Source organism: Saimiri boliviensis, chromosome 1 (genome assembly GCF_048565385.1).
Source record: "Saimiri boliviensis isolate mSaiBol1 chromosome 1, mSaiBol1.pri, whole genome shotgun sequence".
NCBI classification, from domain to species: Eukaryota; Metazoa; Chordata; class Mammalia; order Primates; family Cebidae; genus Saimiri; species Saimiri boliviensis.
Window position 1 is genome coordinate 23236656 of NC_133449.1, and position 25425 is coordinate 23262080.

Sequence of the window (25425 nt, forward strand, 5' to 3'; positions counted from 1 at the left end):
GGCAAAATAAGAGAAACAGATCACATTAGCTCCACATGAAGAGATTTTTGTTTTAGTCACTGATATATCTTCATCATATCTGGCAAGTGGCAAGAGTATATATTAGTATTTGTTGACTTAATGCTTAATATCCCACTAAGTCCTTTCTCAAACTTTCTCACATTAGTGGCTCATGCCTGTAATACCAGTGCTTTGGGAGGCCAAGACAGGCGGATCACTTGAAGTCAGGAGTTTGAGACCTGCCTGACCTGGTGAAACCCCATCTCTACTAAAAATACAAAAAATGAGTTAGGCATGGGGGTGGGCACCTGTAGTCCCAGCCACTTGGGAGGCTGAGGCAGGAGAACCGCTTGAACCTGGGGAGACAGAGGTTGCAGTGAGCCAAGATCATGCCACTGCACTCCAGCCTGGGCAACAGAGAAAGACGCTGTCTCAAGAAAAAAAGGAAAAAAAAAAAAATACACACACACACACACACACACACACACACACACACACACACTTCCTTTATCAGGGTGCTCTGTGTGAAAAGTCCATTTAGACACATAATCTTTAGAGTCAATTTTTATAGCGTCACTGAGTTTGTTTCCAAAACTAAGGCCTAAGGAAAGCAACTCTGCCTTAGGGACGTTCCGATTTATGACTTAAGTTAATGTAAAACAGAAAAATGATGGGTCACATATGCCATCTACTGGTAAGAGAAAACAAAACTCGTATTTGTAGATTCAAAAAGTTTTTAAAGTATTTAAAGGGACTTAAAACTTCTTAAAGTGAATATTCAATGTATTTTCCTTCATAAACATTTGTAGTAGATCCATAGAATGTAAAGAATTTCAAAGTTTAAATTAGAATGCTATGTTACACAATCCAAGTCATGATCTGAAATACAACTAGGTCAAATAGGTTTAAGTAGTTTCATGGCATCAAGTCTTTTCTCAAACTTTCTCACATACAATGCCACTTACCAAAAGAGGACAAGCTTTAAAAAGGTGGGTATCGTTCATTCATTCAAATTCAATGCCACTGGTGAAAGAACATATCATAGCTAGCTTTACTGACAGAGTAGTACAGGTTGAGTATCAAAAATCCAAAACTTTTTGAGCACTGACATGTCGCTCAAAGTAATTGCTCATTGAAGCATTGAAGCATTTCAGATATCTGATTTTTGGATTAGGGATGCTGAAATGATAAGTACAATCCAAATATACCAAAATCCGAAAAAATCCAAAACACTTCTGGGTCCCAAGCATTTTGGATAAAGGATACTTAACCTGGATTACCATCTTTATACCAGAATAACAGCATGTATCTTCAAAGAAGGCTATCTTTAGTGAAACCTAAGGACTATATTAGAAAGATGCTTATTAACATTTGTCTTTTGGAAATATTATAGATGAACATGAATGAGTACAATCGAAAAAAATCTCTAATTTTCCCTTTAAATACATTTCACAAAAACTACAAAGAAGGCTGTGCCGATTTTTCAAACTGAGCACAAATAGTCTCTCAGAAAAATCAACTTCCTGTTGCCACATTATCCATGTCTACATGAGGGAATATCCATTTCCCATCCTAAAGAGAATATCATGCATAGTGTACAAGAAAGAGTGGAAGATGAGGACAAGGGTGGATAAAATTCTACTGGCCACATTGCTATCCAAAAACCAAAGTTTGAAATTGAAAATATTCAAGCCTAGTTCAACTGTCATAGCAAATAATATTGAATAGGGATAGAAAACAACAAATAAAGTTAAAGAAATATATTTCTGGCCAGGTGTGGTGGCTCACACATATAATCACAGCACTTTGGAGGCTGAGGCAGGCGGATCATGAGGTCTGGAGTTTGAGACCAGCCCAACCAATATGGTAAAACCCCGTCTCTCCTAAAAATTCAAAAATTAGCTGGGTGTGGTGGCACATGCCTGCAGTCCCAGCTACTTGGGAGGCTGAGGCAAGAGAACTGCTTGAACCTGGGAGGCAGAGGGTTGCAGTGAGCCAAGATTGTACCACTGCACTCCAGCCTGGGTGACAGAGCAAGACTCTGTCTTGAAAAAAAAAAAAAAAAGAAAAAGAAAGAAATAAATAAATATATTTCTAATTCAGCATTTACCCAACAAGTCACCCCGAAAAGAGATTAAAAGAGCTGTGGGAAAACAGCAGCACTTTGGTTTGTACCCAATTCCTAACATATCTGCATCATTCTCAGTTGTTCTCACTGCTGGATAACATGAGCTCAAATACTCACATGCACATTTATTTGCAGAGTTATGCCAGACATCCATTGGATTTCTTTGTTTGTGCCGAAACGCCTCTTCAACTCTAGTTTCTGTCTTCCGAGCTCCAGTACTATGAGGATTTATTTGTTCTGCTGTTACTGATAAGCCTGCAAGCAGAAGATAAGCAATACCTATTTAAATATTCCCAGCTACATAAACCAACAAGGTTTTTAAAAAATCTGAAATACAAAACTGAGTTTTAAAGTCATTAATTATACTTGGGCAGTTTGCAACTCCAGTGGAAGCAGTGTTTTGTTTTAAGATGGGTAAGAAACTTAGATATAAAATCATAAAAATAGAACAATCTGGCAGGCCATGTTTCCACTTAATACACAAAGAGGCCCTATTTTTACTCATTTTAATTCACAAAGGAGCACATTTTACATTATTATGACTGTGGAATAATAAGATTATATACTGTCCAAAAATATGATCTCTTGCCATCTTAGAATGTACAACAGTGTCTACAGTCCACTAAACCCCATTCCCATGATCTGTTTCAAAATGCTATTTGCTCCCTATTCCACCACACTGCAGTCAGTTTGGTTGTCCTGTGTTATATTCCTAAGACTAATCATTCTATCTTAATTTTCTACACTAGAGATTCATTTCTTCTATGTGGTCCATAAGTTGGTTTTTCTCCAAGTTCTCTCTGTAACCACTTTTCTTCTTACTCTAATCTACATGTTCTCCAACAAAGTACCATTATGTTCAGGTTTTACTACTATTACATAATAATTCTCAAGTCTCTATCTTTAGCCCAAATATCTCAGATCCATAAATACAACTTCTGATCCATATATACAACTCCTTGCTTGATATCTCCAACTGAATATCCTAAAGATAGATCAAATTAAAAATAACTGGTTTATCTTTCCCTGTAAATCAAAACAGTTCATTCTTATATATTCTCTATCTAGATTGTTAGAGTATTAGCATCTACTGAGTCACCCAACCAGTAACAGAGCAGCGTTTTTATTCTTCCTTCACTTCACAGTGTTATACATCCTTGAAGCTACATCGCACTTATATTAACCTCTTCTATCTCCCTTCTTACTTCATTAATTAAAACCCTGGACTACTCCAATAGGTTTTTGTTCCCCAACAGCTTTACTGAGATACAATTTATATAACATAAAAATCACCTGTTTTAAGTGTACAACAAATAGTTTTTAGTAGATGTATAGAATTGTAAAATCACCATAGCAATACAATTTTAGATAACTGTCCCAGGCAACCACTTCTCCACTTTTTGTCTCTACAGACTTGCCTTTTCTGGAAATCTCATATAAAAGAAATCATATAACATGTAGTTTTCTATGTCTGGCTATTTTTACTTAGTATAATGTTTTGCGTTTCTTTGTTGAGACAAGGTCTTGCTCCATCACCCAGGGTGGACAGCAGTAGCACGAACATGGCTCACTGCAGCCTCAACCTTCTGGGCTCAAGCAATCCTCCCACCTCGGCCTCCTAAATGGCTGGGATCATAAGTGTACATCACCATGCCCAGCTAATATTTTTCATTTTTTGTAGAGATAGTGTCTTGCCACGTTGCCCAGGCTGGTCTCAAACTCCTTAGCTCAAGTGATCCTCCAACCTCTGCCACTCAAAATGCTGGGATTACAGGGGTGAACCACCATGTTCAGCCAGCATGTTTTTGAAGTTTATCCATGTTGTACTGTGCATCAGTACTTTGTTCCCTTTTATTACTAAGTAGTACGGCCTTGTATGAATATCCTATGTTTTCCTAACCCATTCAGCAGCTGACAGACATCTGGGTTGTTTCCAGTTTGTGGTTATTATAAACAATGCTCCTAAGAACATATTAAGTGTTTATGTGGACACATATTTTCATTTTTCTTCTGTAGATTCCTGAGAGTAGAATCACTGGGTCATATAGCAAATCCATGTTTAACTTTACAGAAATTGCCAAATCCTTTTCAAATGGGCTCCAACAGCTTTTAAACTGATCTCTCATCTTCCTGCCCTGGCACACTGAAACCATGCTACTTCTTGCCACCAAGGCAATTCAACCAATTCATTCTACTGCTTAAAATTCTTCAATGACTTCTCTTGCCTATGGCTATCAAACTTTAGTGAATCTAAAAACTATTGGATAGTCTGTTCAAATAAGATTTCTTGGCTTTATATTCTCAGAGAATCTAATTCATAGGTCTAAGCTGATGTAACAGGTAGACATTTTTGAAAACATTGATCTACAAGATAAAGTAAAAGCTCCTTAGCACGGCACTGATTTATTCAAATATTTACTGAAAACCTGTTATATATCAGACAGAGTTCTAGGGACTGAAGTAGAGCTGTAAACAAGACATTCAAAGTGCTGATATCCTAAATAAGGAAGACATGACCAAAAACCAACCAATATAATGTCAAATGCTACCAAAGCTTCTATTAGATTAGGGAGTCAGGGAAGAGCTCCCTAAAATGGCAGAAGTTTCTTCATAATTTTGGTGTCCTGGACCCTACACCTCTTGAGCCCTATTTCCAGCACTCTGTATATCTTTAGCAATACCCGTTTAAAGATCTTCTAATACACATCAAGCTATTTCACATCTCTGTGCCTTTACATGTGCTGTTGTTTTCTGTGCCTCCCTAGTCCATTAGAAAGAACATTTCTATATTCACTCATTACTATGATCAAAATGCTGGATTCCCTACTAAGAAGTCTCTTCTCTGTGCTCTGAACATGCTTCAACCAGTGCATACAACACACTGTACTTGATTTGTTTAACCTTTCTTTCTCTCCTACTAAGATGTGAGTTCCTCAAGGATGAGATTATAAACTGAATCGACAAACCACAGTTGCTAATTCTGTGTTTCTAATAACAAAATTGCATATAAATTTCAACAGGGAGGGAAAAACAATATTCCTAAACAGGCTTTTAAAGTACCAGAATGTAAACTGATGAAAAATAAAACCTTTTCATACCTAATATCTAAATCCATTTAGAAATCAATTCTTAAAAAAGATATACTCCTACAAAAGAAATTTCACTAGGAAACACTTTATTTCTGTAATACTATCACAGTAAAACTTTCACAGAACGTAAAGTTTTAAAATATCTTTGAGAATGTACATAACACATTAGTATCAGAAATTAAATAAAGGTGGTAACTCAAAATACATTATTTTCATAATACCAGCAACCCTAAAGAAACGTCATTCAAGGACTCTTGGCCTGACCAGAACACACTAGGCTTCAGTACCAAGTTTATTTCTACAACTTACCTCTTTTTATTCTTGCTTCCTTAATTTCCTCACAAAGTTTATTAAATTCTGGATCTAATTCAGCTGCAATGATGGCATGTGCAGTGTCCTTCAGGGTACAAGCCCTGTGCCTAATTATTTTATCTGTTAAAAAAGTTGGTATACATTTATTATGGAAACAAATAAAATAACATTAACAAAGGGTATCTTAAAAAGCAAAAGAATACAAACTAAGAATTTTAAAAATCTTAGATGTCTCTCAAGTTGACATTAGTCAAAACTATGCTAAATAATCCAATATATCACAAGGGTAACTTATTTTTTTAAATGTGACCAAAAACAGAGAAATAAAGAAAGTCTTTCTAACTTAAAGAATGCAAGATGATATATACATTGTAGGTAGATCCAGGAGAGAAGCATAAACACGGTTCCAGGTAAACTATACCTAAAATGGTACTAAAAGAAGAGCCTCTGCTTCCATTCATACATAAACGGTACAACATAAACGGTGCCCCCTAGACCTGTGCTACTCAGAAATATGAAAAGGCAAGTAATATATCAAGGTAACTAATATTCTAACAGTATCAAGAGCAAGAATTCAAAGTTGCGATGCTGGGAAGATGGCCGCCTAAGAACAGCTCAGGACTTCAGCTCCCAGTGAAAGTGCAGAGGGTGAGTGGACGTCGCATTTCCAGACGAACTCTTATTGCCCACAGACCAGGAGATACCCAGGCAGAGGGGTCGCCAGCGTCACAGTCCCAGCCGGTGCAGCTGTTTTGGCCCCCACGGGGCTGATTCCGCCCGTGCGGCTGCTGTGACCACGCCCTGTTGCTGCGGTTCTCTGTACAAAAGCCACTGGTCTGGGAGCCCTCTTAGCTGGCGAGCAGAGCCCTGAGACGGCAGAGTTGCCCATTCATCTGAAATAGGGAGTCAGGCCAGGAGATTCCTAGGCAAAAAATCTGCCAGGAGCCGGCGCCGCAGTTCGAGCCGACTCCGTGAGTCGCAGCACGGGAGACCCCGGTGCCTTTTCAACAAGCGACCAGAACGCGGGGTTGTTCAACTTAAAAGAAAAGACTCTGAGTCAGGGAGCCAGGTGATCAGGCTCGGTTGGTCCCACCCCTCCACCCCCAACAACAACGAAAACAAAAACAGTAATTGGAAACCCTCTGGGTTGAGCCCTTCAAACCAAGCACAGCTGAACCCGGACGGTCCAGCTCGGTGGGGGAGGGGCTTCCGCCATTACTGAGACTCTCCACCACTAGGGAGGCAGGCTGCCGTTGCCGAGGCAACCCGCCGTTGCCGAGGCAACCTGCCACAACAGAGAGAGTCCGCCATAACAGAGGCGGGGCCACCATTGCCGAGACAGTTCTAACTACGCCCATATAAAAAGGACTACAGGGAAGAGCTCAGGGCAGCTGGGCGGAGCCCACAGCAGCTCAGCAAAGCCCCTGCGGGCAGGCAGTGGCTAGTCCTGCTGCTAGCTGGGCGGGTCAGACCTGAAAGAAAAATCAAAAAAGGCAGTAGTACAACGGAAACTCATAAAGCTCCAACTCTCTGGGACAGAGACAGACAACAGGTGGATAAACCCACAAAAATGGGAAGAAACCAGCGCAAAAAGGATGAAAACTCCCGAAACCAGAACACCTCTCCTCCTGAAAGGGATCACAACTCCTCACCAGCAAGGGAACCAGACCGGATGGAGAAGGAGGGTGATGAAATGACAGAATCAGACTTCAGAAGGTGGGTAGTAAGAAACTACAGTGAGCTAAAAGAACATGTTCTAATCGAACGCAAAGAAAATAGGAACCTTGAAAAAAGATTGGACGAACTGCTGACGAGAATGGACAGCATAGAGAGGAGTATAAGTGAATTGATGGAGCTGAAAAACGCAACACGAGAACTTTGTGAAGCATGCACAAGCTTCAACAGCCGAATTGACCAAGCAGAAGAAAGGATATCAGAGGTCGAAGATCAACTCAATGAAATAAAAAGAGAAGGCAAGAACAGAGAAAAAAGCGCAAAAAGGAATGAACAAAATCTTCAAGAAATGTGGGACTATGTGAAAAGACCTAATCTACGTCTGATAGGTGTACCTGAATGTGATGAAGAGAATGAATCCAAGCTGGAAAATACTCTTCAGGATATTATCCAGGAAAACTTCCCCAACCTAGCAAGGCAGGCCAATATTCAAATCCAGGAAATACAGAGAACACAAAGATATTCCTCAAGAAGAGCAACCCCAAGGCACATAATCGTCAGATTCACCAGGGTTGAAATGAAAGAGAAAATGCTAAGGGCAGCCAGAGAGAAAGGTTGGGTTATCCACAAAGGGAAGCCCATTAGACTCACAGCAGATCTCTCAGCAGAAACCCTACAAGCCAGAAGAGATTGGGGGCCAATATTCAACATCCTTAAAGAAAAGAACTTTCAACCCAGAATCTCCTATCCAGCCAAACTAAGCTTCATAAGTGAAGGAAAAATAAACTCCTTTGTGAACAAGCAAGCACTCGGAGATTTCATCACCACCAAACCTGCTCTACAAGAACTCCTGAAAGAGGCTCTACACATATAAAGGAACAACCAGTACCAGCCACTCCAATAACACTAACCAACAAAACAGCCAGGTAGCATCAAAATGACAGCATCAAATTCACACATAACAATACTATCCCTAAATGTCAATGGACTAAATGCCCCAATCAAAAGACACAGACTGGCAAATTGGATAAAAAGCCAAAACCCATCAGTGTGCTGTATCCAGGAAACCCATCTTACATGCAAGGATACACAAAGGCTCAAAATAAAGGGATGGAGGAAGATCTACCAAGCAAATGGAGAGCAAAAAAAGGCAGGAGTTGCAATTCTCATCTCTGATAAAATAGACTTTAAAGCAACAAAGATCAAAAGAGACAAAGAAGGACATTACATAATGGTAAAAGGATCACTGCAACAAGAAGAGCTAACGATCCTAAATATATACGCACCCAATACAGGAGCACCCAGATACATAAGGCAAGTTCTTAATGACTTACAAAGAGACTTAGACTCCCATACAATAATAGTGGGAGACTTTAACACCCCATTGTCAATATTAGACAGATCATCCAGACAGAAAATCAACAAGGATATCCAGGACCTGAATACAGACCTGGAACAAGCAAACCTAATAGACATTTACAGAACTCTCCACCCCAAATCCACAGAATATAAATTCTTCTCAGCACCACATCACACCTACTCTAAAATTGACCACATAATTGGCAATAAATCGCTCCTCAGCAAATGCAAAAGAACAGAAATCATAACAAACGGTCTCTCAGACCACAGTGCAATCGAGTTAGAACTCAGAATGCAGAAACTAACTCAGAACCGCACAGCTTCATGGAAACTGAACAACTTGCTCTTGAATGTTGACTGGATAAACAATGAAATGAAGGCAGAAATAAAGATGTTCTTCGAAACCAATGAGAACGAAGACACAACATACCAGAATCTCTGGGACACATTTAAAGCAGTCTCTAGAGGAAAATATATAGCAATGAGTGCCCACATGAGAAGAAAGGAGAGATCGAAAATTGACACCCTATCATCAAAATTGAAAGAGCTAGAGGAGCAAGATCAAAAAAACACAAAACCTAGCAGAAGACAGGAAATAACTAAGATCAGAGCAGAACTGAAGGAAATAGAGACACAAAAAACTCTTCAAAAAAATCAATAAATCCAGGAGCTGGTTCTTTGAAAAGATCAACAAAATAGACCACTAGCCAGATTAATAAAAAAGAAAAGAGAGAATAACCAAATTGATGCAATAAAAAGCGATAAAGGGGATATCACCACAGATTCCACAGAAATCCAAACCATCATCAGAGATTATTACAAACAACTCTATGCACATAAACTAGTAAACCTGGAAGAAATGGATAAATTCCTGGACACCTGCATCCTCCCAAGCCTAAACCTGCAAGAAGCCGAAACCCTGAATAGACCAATAACATGGTCTGAAGTCGAGGCAGCAATAAAGAGCCTACCACCCAAAAAAAGCCCAGGTCCAGATGGGTTCACAGCTGAATTCTACCAGACATACAAAGAGGAGCTGATACCATTCCTTCTGAAACTATTCCAGACAATCCAAAAAGAGGAAATTCTTCCCAAATCATTTTACGAGACAAACATCATCCTGATACCAAAACCCGGCAGAGACTCAACAAGAAAAGAAAATTTCAGGCCAATATCCATGATGAAAATAGATGCAAAAATCTTCAATAAAATACTGGCAACCCGATTGCAACAGCATATCAAAAAGCTCATCCACCATGATCAAGTAGGATTCATCCTGGGGATGCAAGGCTGGTTCAACATACGCAAGTCCATAGACGTAATTCACCACATAAACAGAACCAAAGACAAAAACCACATGATTATCTCGATTGACGCAGAGAAGGCTTTTGACAAAATTCAACAACCCTTTATGCTAAAAACCCTCAATAAACTAGGTATTGACGGAACGTATCTCAAAACAATAAGAGCTATTTACGACAAACCAACAGCCAATATCATACTGAATGGGCAAAAACTGGAAGCATTCCCTTTGAAATCTGGCACTAGACAAGGGTGCCCTCTCTCACCACTCCTATTCAATATAGTACTGGAAGTTCTAGCCAGAGCAATCAGGCAAGAAAAAGAAATAAAGGGTATCCAAATTGGAAAGGAGGAAATCAAATTGTCTCTATTTGCAGATGACATGATTGTATATCTGGAAGATCCCATCATCTCAGCCCAAAATCTCCTGAAACTGATAAACAACTTCAGCAAAGTCTCAGGATACAAAATCAACGTGCAAAAATCACAAGCATTCCTATACACCACCAATAGACTTCAAGAGAGCCAAATCAAGAATGAACTGCCATTCACAATTGCTACAAAGAGAATAAAGTACCTAGGAATACAACTAACAAGGAACGTAAAGGACCTCTTCAAGGAGAACTACAAGCCATTGCTCAACGAAATAAGAGAGGATACAAACAGATGGAGAAACATTCCATGTTCATGGTTAGGAAGAATCAACATCGTGAAAATGGCCATACTGCCCAAAGTAATTTACAGATTCAATGCTATTCCCATCAAGCTACCAATGACCTTCTTCACAGAACTGGAAAAAAACACCTTAAACTTCATATGGAACCAAAAGAGAGCCCGCATAGCCAAGTCAATTCTAAGCAAAAAGAACAAAGCAGGAGGCATCACACTACCGGACTTCAAACTATACTACAAGGCTACAGTAATCAAAACAGCATGGTACTGGTACCAAAACAGAGATATAGACCAATGGAACAGAACAGAGGTCTCAGAGGAAATACAACATACCCACAACCATCTGATCTTCGACAAACCTGACAAAAACAAGCAATGGGGAAAGGACTCCCTGTTTAATAAATGGTGTTGGGAAAACTGGCTAGCCATGTGCAGAAAGCAGAAACAGGACCCCTTTCTGACACCTTACACCAAAATTAACTCCAGATGGATTAAAGACTTAAACATCAGACCTATTACCATAAAAACCTTAGAAGAAAATCTAGGCAAAACCATTCAGGACATAGGTGTAGGCAAGGACTTCATGACCAAAACGCCAAAAGCAATGGCAACAAAAGCCAAAATAGACAAATGGGACCTAATCAAACTCCACAGCTTCTGCACGGCAAAGGAAACAGTCAGTAGAGTGAATCGGCAACCAACAGAATGGGAAAAAATTTTTGAAGCCTACCCATCTGACAAGGGGCTGATATCCAGAATTTACAAAGAACTAAAGCAGATCTACAAGAAAAAAACAAACAAGCCCATTCAAAAATGGGCGAAGGATATGAACAGATACTTTACAAAAGAAGACATACAGGAGGCCAACAAACATATGAAAAATTGCTCATCATCACTGGTCATCAGAGAAATGCAAATCAAAATCACATTGAGATACCATCTCACACCAGTTAGAATGGCGATCATTAAAAAATTGGGAAACAACAGATGCTGGAGAGGATGTGGAGAAATAGGAACACTTTTACACTGTTGGTGGGAATGTAAATTAATTCAACCATTGTGGAAGACAGTGTGGCGATTCCTCAAGGACCTAAAAATAGAAATCCCATTTGACCCAGCAATCCCATTACTGGGTATATATCCAAAGGATTATAAACCATTCTACTACAAGGACACGTGCACACGAATGTTCATTGCAGCACTGTTTACAATAGCAAAGACCTGGAACCAACCCAAATGCCCAACGATGATAGACTGGGCAGGGAAAATGTGGCACATATACACCATGGAATATTACACAGCCATCAAAAACGATGAGTTCACGTCCTTTGTAGGGACATGGATGAACCTGGAAACCATCATTCTCAGCAAACTGACACAAGAGCAGAAAATCAAACACCGTATATTCTCACTCATAGGCGGGTGTTGAACAATGAGAACACATGGACACAGGGAGGGGAGCACTACACACTGGGGTCCGTTGGGGGGAAATGGGGGAGGGGCGGGGGGGTGGGGAGGTGGGAAGAGATAGCATGGGGAGAAATGACAGATACAGGTGAGGGGACGGAAGGCAGCAAACCACACTGCCATGTGTGTACCTATGCAACAATCTTGCATGTTCATCACATGTACCCCAAAACCTAAAATGCAATAAATTTAAAAAAAAAAAAAAAAAAGAATTCAAAGTTGCAAAACAACATTTGCTTTTTCATCTCTAGTAAAGGTAAACAGTATACACAAAGTTATTTATAACTTTTCTGATTAGAAAGTTATTATGGCTCATTGTGGTAATCTTACAAAACCAAACCGCACCGCTCAAAGGCAACCACTGATATATTTCCTTCCAACACATTTTCTCTAAACATTCACTCAATAAATATTGTTGACTGCACCAGGGAAAGCTGGATGGTGGCCACCTGCAGCAGTGAACAAAACAGACATGGTTCCAACTTTCAAGAAGTGTTTCAGACCACTATAAGAACAAATAATCTCTCATATATCCAAATTAACACCTCCTCCTTCCAAAAAAGAAAAAAAAAAAAAAACAAAAGCAAAAAGCTATGAAGAAAACCTACAGGGTACTGGTGTAGGTTCCAATTAGATTGAGCAAGTCAGGAAAAATCCTCTCTGAAGAGCGGCATTTAAACTGACACTTGAAGCATACACTGGAGTAGCTAATGAAAGAGTAAAGAAAAAAAAAAAAAAAAAAAAAAAAAACTAGTGCAGGTTCGGAAAATACCACGTGAGAAAATCCTGCAATAAAAAGAGTTTGGAAATTTCAAGAGACTGAAAGGTAGCCTGTGTAGTCAGAACATAATAAACAAGAGGCAAAGAGGAACCAGATCATATTGAAAGCATTTTAGATTGTATGCTAAGAGCAATGACATTCGTTGAAAAGATTTGCTGTGGCTGTTTTCTGATCACTGGATTGAGGGGAGTCAAGAATAAAACCAAGGAGCATAGTCACCAGGGTTTTTTTCTTTTCAGTGAGAGAGGATGATGACTTGAACTAGGGTAATGGTGGTAGTGGTAAAAGACAGGACTACAGATTTGAAATGTGCTCACAATGACACAATTTGTTGATAGATAAGAGGGTAATATAAATATCAAAGATGATTTCCTAGCTTCTTGCATGAAAAATGGGGAGAGAGGCATACTATTATTTATCAAGATTTAAAAAAATCAAATAAATAGGAAATGAGGAAAAGAAGTTAGAGATTAATTTTAAAGAGTTTAGCTTCAGGCATTTCAGTTTAGAGATGCCTAAAAAATATCCCAATGAAAACACTGTGTAGGCACATGAATATGTGTCTTAACAATTCTCGTTATGAACAAAAACCACCAAAACACGAAAAGCATTGGCAACAAAAGCCAAAATAGACAAATGGGACCTAATCAAACTCCAAAGCTTCTGCACAGCAAAAGAAACAGTCATTAGAGTGAATCGGCAACCAACAGAATGGGAAAAAATTTTTGCAGTTTACCCATCTGACAAAGGGCTGATATCTAGAATTTAAAAAGAACTAAAATAGATTTACAAGAAAAAAACAAACAAGCCCATTCAAAAGTGGGCAAAGGATATGAACAGATACTTTACAAAAGAAGACATACATGAGGCCAACAAACATATGAAAAAAATGCTCATCATTACTGGTCATTAGAGAAATGCAAATCAAAACTACAGTGAGATACCATCCCATGCCAGTTAGAATGGCGATCATTAAAAAATCTGGAGACAACAGATGCTGGAGAGGATGTGGAGAAATAGGAACACTTTTACACTGTTGGTGGGAATGTAAATTAATTCAACCATTGTGGAAGACAGTGTGGTGATTTGTCAAGGACCTAGAAATAGAAATTCCATTTGACCCAGCAATCCCATTACTGGGTATATATCCAAAGGATTATAAATCGTTCTACTATAAGGACACGTGCACACAAATGTTCATTGCAACACTGTTTACAATAGCAAAGACCTGGAACCAACCCAAATGCCCATCGATGATAGACTGGGCAGGGAAAATGTGGCACATATACACCATGGAATATTATGCAGCCATAAAAAAACGATGAGTTCATGTCCTTTGTAGGAACATGGGTGAACCTGGAAACCATCATTCTCAGCAATCTGACACAAGAGCAGAAAATCAAACACCGCATGTTCTCACTCACAGGCGGGTGTTGAACAATGAGAACACATGGACACAGGGATGGGAGCACTACACACTGGGGTCTGTTGGGGGGGACTAGGGGAGGGACAGCGGGAGGTGGGGAGTTAGGGAGAGATAGCATGGGCAGAAATGCCAGATATAGTTGATGGGGAAGAAAGCAGCAAATCACACTGCCACATGTGTACCTATGCAACAATCTTGCATGTTCTACACATGTACCCTAAAACCTAAAATGCAATAAATTTTAAAAAAACACAATGATTTTGTAATCTGCCTTATTACTAACATATTGTACTTCCCTAAGTTTGTTTAAAAATGTATCTATTGAAGCATAGTAGACATATAATAAGCTGCTCACACTTAAAGTATACAATTTGATAAATTTTGACATAAGTACACATCCATAATATTACCACAACAATAAAGATAGTGAATGCGCCAGGGCAGGTGGTCATGCCTGTAGTCAAAGCACCCTGGGAGGGAAAGGTAGGAGGACTGCTTGAGCCCAGGAATTTGAGACCAGCCTGGGCAACATGGCGAGCCACCATGTGTACAGAAAAATATAAAAATTAGGCAAGCATGGTGGTGCATGCCTGTGGTCGCAGCCACTTGAGAAGCTAAAGCAGGAGGATTGCTTGAGCCCAGGAAGTCAAGGCTGCAGTAACCCATGTTCACACCACTGCACTCCAGCCTGGGCAACAGAGCAAGATCCTGTCTCAAAAAAAAAAAAAAAAAAAAAAAAAAAATGGCAATGAGCACCTCTATCATCACCAAAAGTTTCCTGTGACCCTTGACTTTCCTCCCTTCACCCTTCCCCACAGCCCTCTACTCCCAAGCAACCAAGGGTCTGCTTTCTGTTGCTATAGATCAGTTTGTTTTCTAGAATTATATATATGAGTGGAATCACAGAAAATGTTTTTAATCAGGATTCTTCCACTCAGCATAATTATTTAAGCATAAAATTCATTATTTGTCCCTATGTTTGCATATATCTGTAATTTGTTATTCATTAGTAATGAATACTAATCCATTATATGGATATAACACAATTTGGTTTATTCATTCACATGCTGATGGACATTAGGGATAATTCTGGGTTTTGGCTATTATAAACAAAGTCATTATAAACATTCATGAATAAACATTTGTATGAAAATATACGTTCATTTTCTTTGGGATTATACTAAGGGGTGAAATGGCTAGGTCAAATGGTAGGTACAGTTCTCCAGCAACTGCAGGGGATTGGTTCCAGGAGCCCATTTCCCCTTGGATATCAAATCCCCAGATGCTTACAGCTCTCATATAAAATGAGGCAGTACAGTAAGCCCTTTATATCCATAGGTTCCAAAACCATAGATATGGAGGGACAACTATAATACATATGTTTAACATTCTAAGAAACTTCTAGACTGTTTTCCAAGTCAGTTGTACCATTTTACATTCCTACCACAGTGTATCATAGTTTCAGTTCCTCCACATCCTTAATTACATTTGATATGGTCAGTTTTTTCAGTTTTAGACATTTCTTACAGGTGTTTAATGGTGTCTTATTGTGTTTTTCTATTTCTTTCTTTCTTTTTTTTTTTTTTTTTTGGTGATACAGGATCTCACTCTATTGCCGAAGCTGGAGTGCAATGGCAGAATCTTGGCTATCCTCTGCCTCCTGAGTAGCTGGGATTACAGGTGTATGCCACCACACCCAGCTAATTTTTGTATTTTTAGTAGAGACGGGGTTGTACCATGTTGGCCAGGCTGGTCTCAAACTCCTGACCTCAGGTGATGCCCACCTGAGCCTCCTAAAGTGCTAGAATTACAGGCATGAGTGACTGCACCCAGTCTGTGATCTTAATTTACATTTTGCTAAAGATTAATGAGGTTGGCTGGGTACAGTGGCTCACATCTGTAATCCCAGCACTTTGAGAAGCTGAGGTGGGCAGATAACCTGAGGTCAGGAGTTCCAGAACAGCCTGGCCAACATGATGAGACCCAGTCTCTATTAAAAATACAATAAAATTAGCCGGGCATGGTGGTGTGCATCTGTAATCCCAGCTACTAGGGAGGCCGAGGCAGGAGAATCGCTTGAACTTGGGAGGTGGAGGTTGCCATGAGCTGAGATAGTGCCACTACACTCCAGCCTGGGTGACAGAACAGACTCCATCTCAAAAAAAAAAAAAAAAAAAAAAAAAAATTAATGAGATTGAGTATCTTTTCATGTGTGTATCTGTCTTCTCTATATCTTTTTTGGTAAAGTGTCTTCAACTCTTATGTCCATTATTTAAACTGGGTTATTATTAAATTCTAAGACTTAATATTCTGGCTATAAGTTTTAGCTCTTATATTTAGGTATGTGATACACTGTGAGTCAACTTCTGTAAACAGATTAAAAGGTCTTTTTTTTTTGCACACTGATATCCAATTGTTCCAATGCTATTGAAATTAATCCACTTTCTTCATTGAACTGACTATATCTTTGTCAAAAAGCAACTAATCCTCTATGTGTGCATCTATTTCAGGACTTTGTGCTATTCCATCGACCTATTTGTCAAACTTCGTGCCAATATACACTGTCTAGATTACTATAACTTTGTAAGTCTTACAATAAGGTAGTATTAAGTCTTCCAACTCTGTTTTTATTTTTCAAAGTTGTTTTCACTATTCTAGGTCCTTTGTATCTTCACATGAATTTTAGAATCAGCTTGTCAATTTCAATCAAATGCCTGTCAGAATTCTGACTGGATGGTGCTAAACCTATAGTTCACTTTGGGCAGAAATTACATCTTCATAATGTTGAGTCTTCCAATCCATAAGCATGACATGTATCTCCATTTATTTGGGTCTTTAATTTTTCTCACCAACATTTTATAATTTTTAATGTATAAGTCTTACATCTCTTTTGTCAGATTTATCCATATTCCATGTTATTTTTTGATGTATTTCAATTTCCTGTTTGACACTAGTATATATAAAAACAAGTGTTTTACGTAATAATCCTATCTCCTGCAACCCTAATTTCACTTACATGTTCTAATAACTTCTTTAAATATTCCATAGGATTTTCTATGTAGACATCATATGTCTACAGACAAAAACAGTTTTACTTCTTTCTTTCTGGAAGTAGGGATGCTTTTATTTCTTTTTCTTAGCTTACTGCATTGGCTAATGTGGTGCTGAGAAGAATGTATATTCTGTGGATTTGGGGTGGAGAATTCTGTAGATGTCTATTAGGTTTGCTTGGTCCAGATCTGAGTTCAAGTCCTAGATATCCTTGTTCATTTTCTGTTTCATTGATCTGTCTAATATTGACAGTGGAGTGTTAAAGTCTCCCACTATTATTGTGTGGGAGTCTAAGTCTCTTTGTAGGTCGTTAAGAACTTGCTTTATGTATCTGGGTGCTCCTGTATTGGGTGCGTATATATTTAGGATTGTTAGCTCATCTTGTTGCTTTGATCCTTTTACCATTATACAATGCCCTTCTTTGTCTCTTTTGATCTTTCTTGGTTTAAAGTCTATTTTATCAGAGACCAGGATTGCAACTCCTGCTTTTTTTTGCTCTCCATTTTCTTGGTAAATCTTCCTCCATCCCTTTATTTTGAGTCTGCATGTGTCCTTGCAAGTGAGATGGGTTTCCTGGATACAACACACCGATAGGTTTTGACTCTTTATCCAATTTGCAGACTGTATCTCTTGATTGGGGCACTTAGCCTATTTACATTTAAGGTTAATATTATTATGTGTGAATTTGATCCTGCCATTTTGATGCTAGCTCATTTATTGTTTTGCCCGTTATTTGATGCCGTTTCATCATTGTGTCGATGGTCTTTACCATTTGGTATGTTTTTGGAGTGGCTGGTACTGGTTGTTCCTTTCTGTGTTTAGTGCTTCTTTCAGGAGCTCTTGTTAGGCAGGCCTGATGGTGACGAAATCTCTCAGCAATTTCTTGTTCGTAAAGGATTTTATTTCTCCTTCGCTTATGAAGCTTAGTTTGGCTGGATATGAAATTCTAGGTTGAAAGTTCTTTTCTTTAAGGATGTTGAATATTGGCCCCATATAATTGGAAGTAAATCACTCCTCAGAAAATGCGAAAGAAAGGAAATCGTAACAGTCTCTCAGACCACAGTGCAATCAAATTAGAACTAAGAATTAAGAAACTAACTCAGAACTGCACAACTTCATGGAAACTGAACAACTGGCTCTTCAATATTGACTGGATAAACAATGAAATGAAGGCAGAAATAAAGATGTCCTTTGAAACCAACGAGAACAAAGATACAACGTACCAGAATCTTTAGGACACATTTAAAGTGTTGTCCAGAGGGAAATTTACCACAATAAATGCCCACATGAGAAACAAGGAAAGATGTGAAATTGACACCCTATCATCAAAATTGAAAGAGCCAGAGGAGCAAGATCAAAAAAGCTCAAAAGCTAGCACAAGACAAGAAATAACTAAGATCAAAGCAGAACCGAAGGAGATAGAGATACAAAAAACCCTTCCAAAAAATCAATAATTCCAGGAGCTGGTTTTTTGAAAGATCAACAAAACAGACCACTAGCCAGATTAATAAAAAAGAAAAGAGAGAAGAATCAAATAGATGCAATAGAAAACGATAAAGCGGATATCACCACTGATTCCACAGAAATACAAACTACCATCAGAGATTACTGCAAACACCTCTATGCAAATTAACCAGTAAAACCACTAAACCTGGACAAAATGGATAAATTCCTGGACACTTGCACTCTCCCAAGCCTAAACCAGGAAGAAGTTGAAACGCTGAATAGACCAATAACAAGGGCTGAAGTTGAGGCAGCAATTAATAGCCTACCAACCAAAAAATCTCACGTCCAGATGGGTTCACAGCCGAATTTTACCAGACATACAAAGAGGAGCTGGTACCACTCCTTCTGAAACTATTCCAAACAATACAAAAAGAGAGATTTCTTCCCAAATCATTTTTTGCATCCTGATACCAAAACCTGGCAGAGACTCAACAAATAAAGAAAACTTCAGGCCAATATCCATGATGAACATAGATGCAAAAATCTTCAATAAAATACTGGCAAACTGATTCCAACAGCACATCAAAATGCTTAGCCACCATGCTTAAGTAGGCTTCATCCCAAGGATGCAAGGCTGGTTCCACATACACAAGTGTATAAACATAATCCACCAGATAAACAACCAGAGACAAAAACCACACGATTATCTGCAGAGAAGGCCTTCAACAAAATTCAACAGCCCTTTATGCTAAAAACTCTCAAGAAACTAGGTATCAACGGAACGTATCTCAAAATAATAAAGGCTATTTACGACAAACCCACTGCCAATATCATACTGAATGGGCAAAAACTGGAGGCATTCCCTTTGAACTCTGGCACTAGACAAGGATGCCTCTCTCACCACTCCTATTCAATATAGTATTGAAAGTTCTAGCCAGAGCAGTCAGGCAAGAAAAAGAAATAAAGGGTACTCAATTAGGAAAGGAGGAAGTCAAATTGTCTCTATTTGCAGACGACATGACTGTATATTCAGAAGACCCCATCGTCTCAGCCCAAAATCTCCTGAAACTGATAAGCAACTTCAGCAAAGTCTCAGGATACAAAATCAATGTGCAGAAATCACAAGCATTTTTATATACCAATAACAGACTTAAATAGAGCCAAATCAAGAATGAACTGCCATTCACAATTGCTACAAAGAGAATAAAATACCTAGGAATACAACTCACAAAGGATATAAAGGACCTCTTCAAGGAGAACAACGAACCACTGCTCAAGGAAATAAGAGAGGACACAAACAGATGGAAAAACATTCCATGCTCATGGTTAGGAAGAATCAATATTGTGAAAACAGCCATACTACCAAAAGTAATTTATAGATTCAATGCTATCCCCATCAAGCTACCTATAATCCTCTTTGCAGAGCTGGAAAAAGACACCTTAAACTTGATATGGAACCAAAAGAGAGCCCACATAGCCAAGACAATCGTAAGCAAAAAGAACAAAGCTGAAGGCATCACACTACCTGACTTCAAACTATACAGCAAGGCTACAGTAATCAAAACAGCATGGTACTGGTTCCAAAACAGAGATATAGACCAATGGAATAGAACAGAGGGCTCTGAGGCAAGGCCACACAGCTACAACCATCTGATCTTTGACAAACCTGACAAAAACAAGCAATGGGGAAAGGATTCTCTGTTTAATAAATGGTGTGGGGAAAACTGGCTAGCCATGTGGAGAAAACAGAAACTGGACCCCTTCCTGACACCTTACACTAAAACTAACTCCAGATGGATTAAATACTTAAACATAAGACCTAACACCATAAAAACCCTAGAAGAAAACCTAAGCAAAACCACTCAGGACATAGACATAAGCAAGGACTTTATGACTAAAACACCAAAAGCATGGCAACAAAAGCCAAAATAGACAAATGGGATCTAATTAAACTCCAGAGCTTCTGTACAGCAAAAGAAACAATCATTAGAGTGAACCAGCAACCAACAGAATGGGAAAAAATGTTTGCAGTCTACCCATCTGACAAAGAGCTAATATCCAGAATCGACAAAGGGCTAATATCCAGAATCTACAAAGAACTAAAACAGATTTACAAGAAAAAAACAAACTCATTCAAAAGTGGGTGAAGGATATGAACAGACACTTTTCAAAAGAAGACATATATGAGGCCAAGAAACCTATGAAAAAATGCTGATCATCACAGGTCATTAGAGAAATGCAAATCAAAACCACATTGAGATACCATCTCATGCCAGTTAGAATGGCAATCATTAAAAAATCTGTAAGTAACAGATGCTGGAGAGGATGTGGAGAAATAGGAACACTTTTACACTGCTGGTGGGAGTGTAAATTAGTTCAACCATTATGGAAGACAGTGTGGCAATTCGTCAAGGACCTAGAAATAGAAATTCCATTTGACCTAACAATTCCATTACTGGGTGTATATCCAAAGGGCTATAAATCATTCTATTATAAAGACACATGCACACGTATGTTCATTACGACACTGTTTACAATAGCAAAGACCTAGAATCAACCCAAATGTCCATGGATGATAGACTGGACAAGGAAAATGTGGCACATATACACCATGGAATACTATGCAGCCATTAAAAATGATGAGTTTGTGTCCTCTGTAGGGACACAGATGAATCTGGAAATCATCATTCTCAGCAAACTGACACAAGAACAGAAAATCAAACACCACATGTTCTCACTCACAGGCGGGTGTTGAACAATGAGAACACATGGACACAGGGAGGGGAGCATCACACACTGGGGTCTGTGGGTGGGGACTAGGGGAGGGACAATGGGGGAGGGAGGTTGGGGAGGGATAACATGGGGAGAAATGCCAGATATAGGTGATGGGGGGAGATGGAGGCAGCAAACCACATTGCTATGTGTATACCTATGCAACAATCTTGCATGATCTGCACATGTACCCCAGAACCTAAAGTACAATAAAAAATATATATTTAAAAAATAAAAATAAAACTCTAGGTTTAAAATCACGTGGGAATAGAAACTACATATTTATGGGTTTTCACTTTGTTGTCTCATACGTGAAGATTTTAAGGTTGTCCAAATCCATGAAATTGAAAGTTACATAAACACAACAACAAAACACACACACACACACACACACACACACACACACACACATTGGCTTTGAAGTCAAGACAGACCTCAATCCATTCAGTTGTACCAATCCATTGAGTTGTACAGACCTCAATCCATTCAGTTGTTACACAACCTCTCTGAACCCCAATCTCTTATTTATAAAATAAGGGTATTACCACTTACATTCCTCTTCAGCAAGAAGTAATGGCTACTTAGGACATAAAGATGAGTATCAATTTCATTGTGTTGATGTTTCTTTTGTAACTGGTAAACTTTTACTTTTAGTTCATCGTGAAGAAAAAAAATCCCAGAAGTACATTAGCTGAGATTGTGTTCAATAAAATTATTAAGAGTAACCATATTTTTAAGAAAAGCCAGTATTCATGATATGATTTTTCATCCCAACAATTTCATAAATAAGAAATTTATCTGGGCACAGTTGGCTCACACCTGTAATCTCAACAACTTGGGAGGCTGTGGCAAGAGGATCACTTGAAGAGTTTCAGACCAGCATAATCAACATAGCAAGATCCCATCTCTACCAAAAATTTAAAAATTAAGCAGGCATAGTGATAAGTCCTATAGCTGTAGTCCTAGCTGCTTGGGGGGCTGAGGTGGGAGGATCACTAGAGCCCAGGAGGTCAAGGCTGCAATGGGCCAAGATCATGCCAATGCACTCAGGTCCAGGCTACAGAGTGAGACCTTGTCTCAAAAACAGAAAAAAACACAGAAACAAAACAACAAAAAGATTTTAACTTATTTACTGATGCAGGTCTATTTACATATTATTAATATTTATGCATATTTCAACAGAATATTACCATGTCTCCACTTTATAATTTCTACCTATCGGAGACTCCTTGAGTTAGTATCTAAATAGAGGCTAAGCATGGTGGCTTACACCTGTAATCCCAGCACTTTGGGAAGCTGAGGCAGGTGGATCACCTGAGGTCAGGAGTTTGAGACCAGTCTGATCAACATGGAGAAACACAGTCTCTACTAAAAATATAAAAATTAGCCCAGCATCATGGTGCATGCCTATAATCCCAGCTACTCAGGAGGCTCAGGCAGGAGAATCACTTGAACCTGGGAGGTGGAGGTTGCAGTAAGCTGAGATCATGCCAACGCACTCTAGCCTAGGCAACAAGAGCAAAACTCCGTCTCAAAATAAATAAATAAAATAAATATAGAATAATAAACAAAATTTACTCATTGGACACATTTATTAAGAACATGCTCCATACAAGATGCCTATACAGATCTTGTTCTCAATCGGCTTAGAGTCTGAAACAAGAGATAAGGATATATAAACAAATAACTACTTTGGGCAAAAAAGTAATAAATGTCTCAGAAAAGTTACATTATGAGATTCAGAGATGAAGAAGTTACTTATAACCAGAAGGAAATCAGAAAAATCTTTCAGGAACTTAGCATTTGAGTCTTCCCTGAAGGGTAGGTGAAATTTTAAAAATATATTTTAAAAGTTACGCACCTTTAAAAAGTACATTTTCTTGTATGTTACTTATACCTCGAAAAACGGATTTAAAAAGAAAAACATGTAAATACTCCCAGTAGAGGTGATACTTTTGACAAAGGTCCTGAAACAGTAAGAATGGGACTTACACACTGGGCAAGAACTGGGACCTGCATTTCCTAGAAAAGGGGCCCTCCTGGGCTCTTCTCTCTTCTCATGCTACACACTGTCTATGGAATCTCATTCACTCCTCTACAAGGATGACTCCCAACCATATCTCTTGTCCACTTCTTTTAACCTCAGGAACCACATATACAACTAGTACTTTAATAATGTCTGCCTTTTGTCTAGGTGTACCAAATATAACTCATACTAACATGTCTGAAATTGAATTTGACATCCTGCCTATAAATCTGTTTCTCCATTGATTTACTTTCCCAGATTCCTCTACCCAGACCAAAACCTCAGGGGTCATTCTAGGTTTCTGTCCACCATATTTAAATGGTTGATCACTAAGACCTCTGCATTCAATCTCTGCAGCCACTGCAATTAAATCTTAACTGATGTTCCAACCTCCATCTTACCATCCTCTTGACCTCTACCCTAAATTTGATACTAAAAGGTCAAGGCTGTGTCTTAACCATCAGTATATCTCTAGCCTTAAACAGGATTTATACACAGAGAATATTTAATAAACAGATGCTCAATAAATGTTGAGTCAGTGAGTAGAGAAGTAAATGAGTTTCCCACTACTCCTCCACAGAGGCATTCTATTCTCCAGGCTTTTTTTTTTTTTTTTTCTTCATACTTTCGTTTCCTCAGACAGAAATGAATGCCCTTCCCAATCTTGCTAATCTCCAGGTAGTGTCTTCTCTTCTGTGCTCCACTAACCCAGTATACATATTTCTAATAAAGACCTTATGACACTGCCTTATGATCATCTGCTGCTACCTTAAGACATTATTCATGATTGCCACCTCTATGATATCTATCTTAATATTTGTTATTACAATCCCCAATAATTTGAAACGTATATTTACCATCTCTAAAAACTGATGACTTTCTATATAGGGATTATGTTTCATGTATCTGTTACAGGCTGAATTGTGTCTCCTCAAAATTTATATGTGGAAGCCTTAACTCCCAGTACCTTAAAATATGACTATATTGAGACAGGGCCTTTAAAAAGATAATTAAAATGGGTCACATGAGTTGGGTTCTAATCCAATCTGACTGATGTACTTATAAGAAGAGAAAATTTGGACACACCAAAAGACGCCAAGCACACAAGCACAGGGAAATGGCCACATGAGGACACAGGGAGAAGGAAGCGGCCATCTGCAAGCCAAGAAAAGAGGCCTCAAGAGAAACCAAACCTGCTGACACCTTTATTTTGAATTGATAACCTCCAGAACTGTGACAAAATTAACTTTTGTTATATTTTGTTATGGCAGCCCTAGTAAACTAATACAATTACATATAGAATAATGCCTGCACATATGAGTTATCCAGTAGGCATTAAAAAACTATCATAATACTTATATATATAAACATATGATACATATATCAGTATATGTAATATATATAATATATATCAGTATATATTATATATATCAGTATAATATATGTATCAGTATGATATATACATATTATATCTTGGTCTCAAAAGGCAAGAATCATCATAGTCATCTTTGCAGTCTAGGCACTCAGTAAGTAGCAGATAGTACTCATAAACACTAATAGAAAAATGAGTGAGTTTGGTTGAAACAACTCATGAAATACAACTACGGCAGAAAAATTTTAAAATGTACTAAGCACAGAGCACAGAGGGCTCCAAAAGTTTGGGTGAATCTGGGGGCTTTACTCTCATACAATTGGTACAACATAGAAGATTTTCAGGCAACTACAAGATTAGGGCACGTCAGCAAAACTAGTCAAATGATGGTATGTAGCATATGAACAGGCCTGGGAGATATAAGAGGGATGCACTGCAAGACCAAGAATGGGGATGAGCCAAACATAATGTATCATGCATCTATAGTGTAGTACAGGGCCAAATATCTGATACTGGTAACTTTTAGAACACAGGTCAATTTCTTCTTG

The 25425-nt window shown here is 38.6% G+C and overlaps 1 protein-coding gene across 4 annotated transcripts in view; it reads right to left on the reverse strand.

Moving 5' to 3' along the window:
* The window catches only part of ATAD2B (ATPase family AAA domain containing 2B), a 195650-nt gene that overhangs the window by 12915 nt on the left and 157310 nt on the right, over positions 1 to 25425 (reverse strand). For all 4 annotated transcript variants that reach the window (XM_074394602.1, XM_074394596.1, XM_074394609.1 and 1 more), the window contains 2 exons: positions 5527 to 5649; positions 2246 to 2383 (listed from right to left, as the gene is read on the reverse strand). In XM_074394602.1, the coding sequence (XP_074250703.1) occupies positions 2246 to 2383; positions 5527 to 5649 (261 nt within the window). The remainder of the gene's footprint in view (positions 1 to 2245; positions 2384 to 5526; positions 5650 to 25425) is intronic.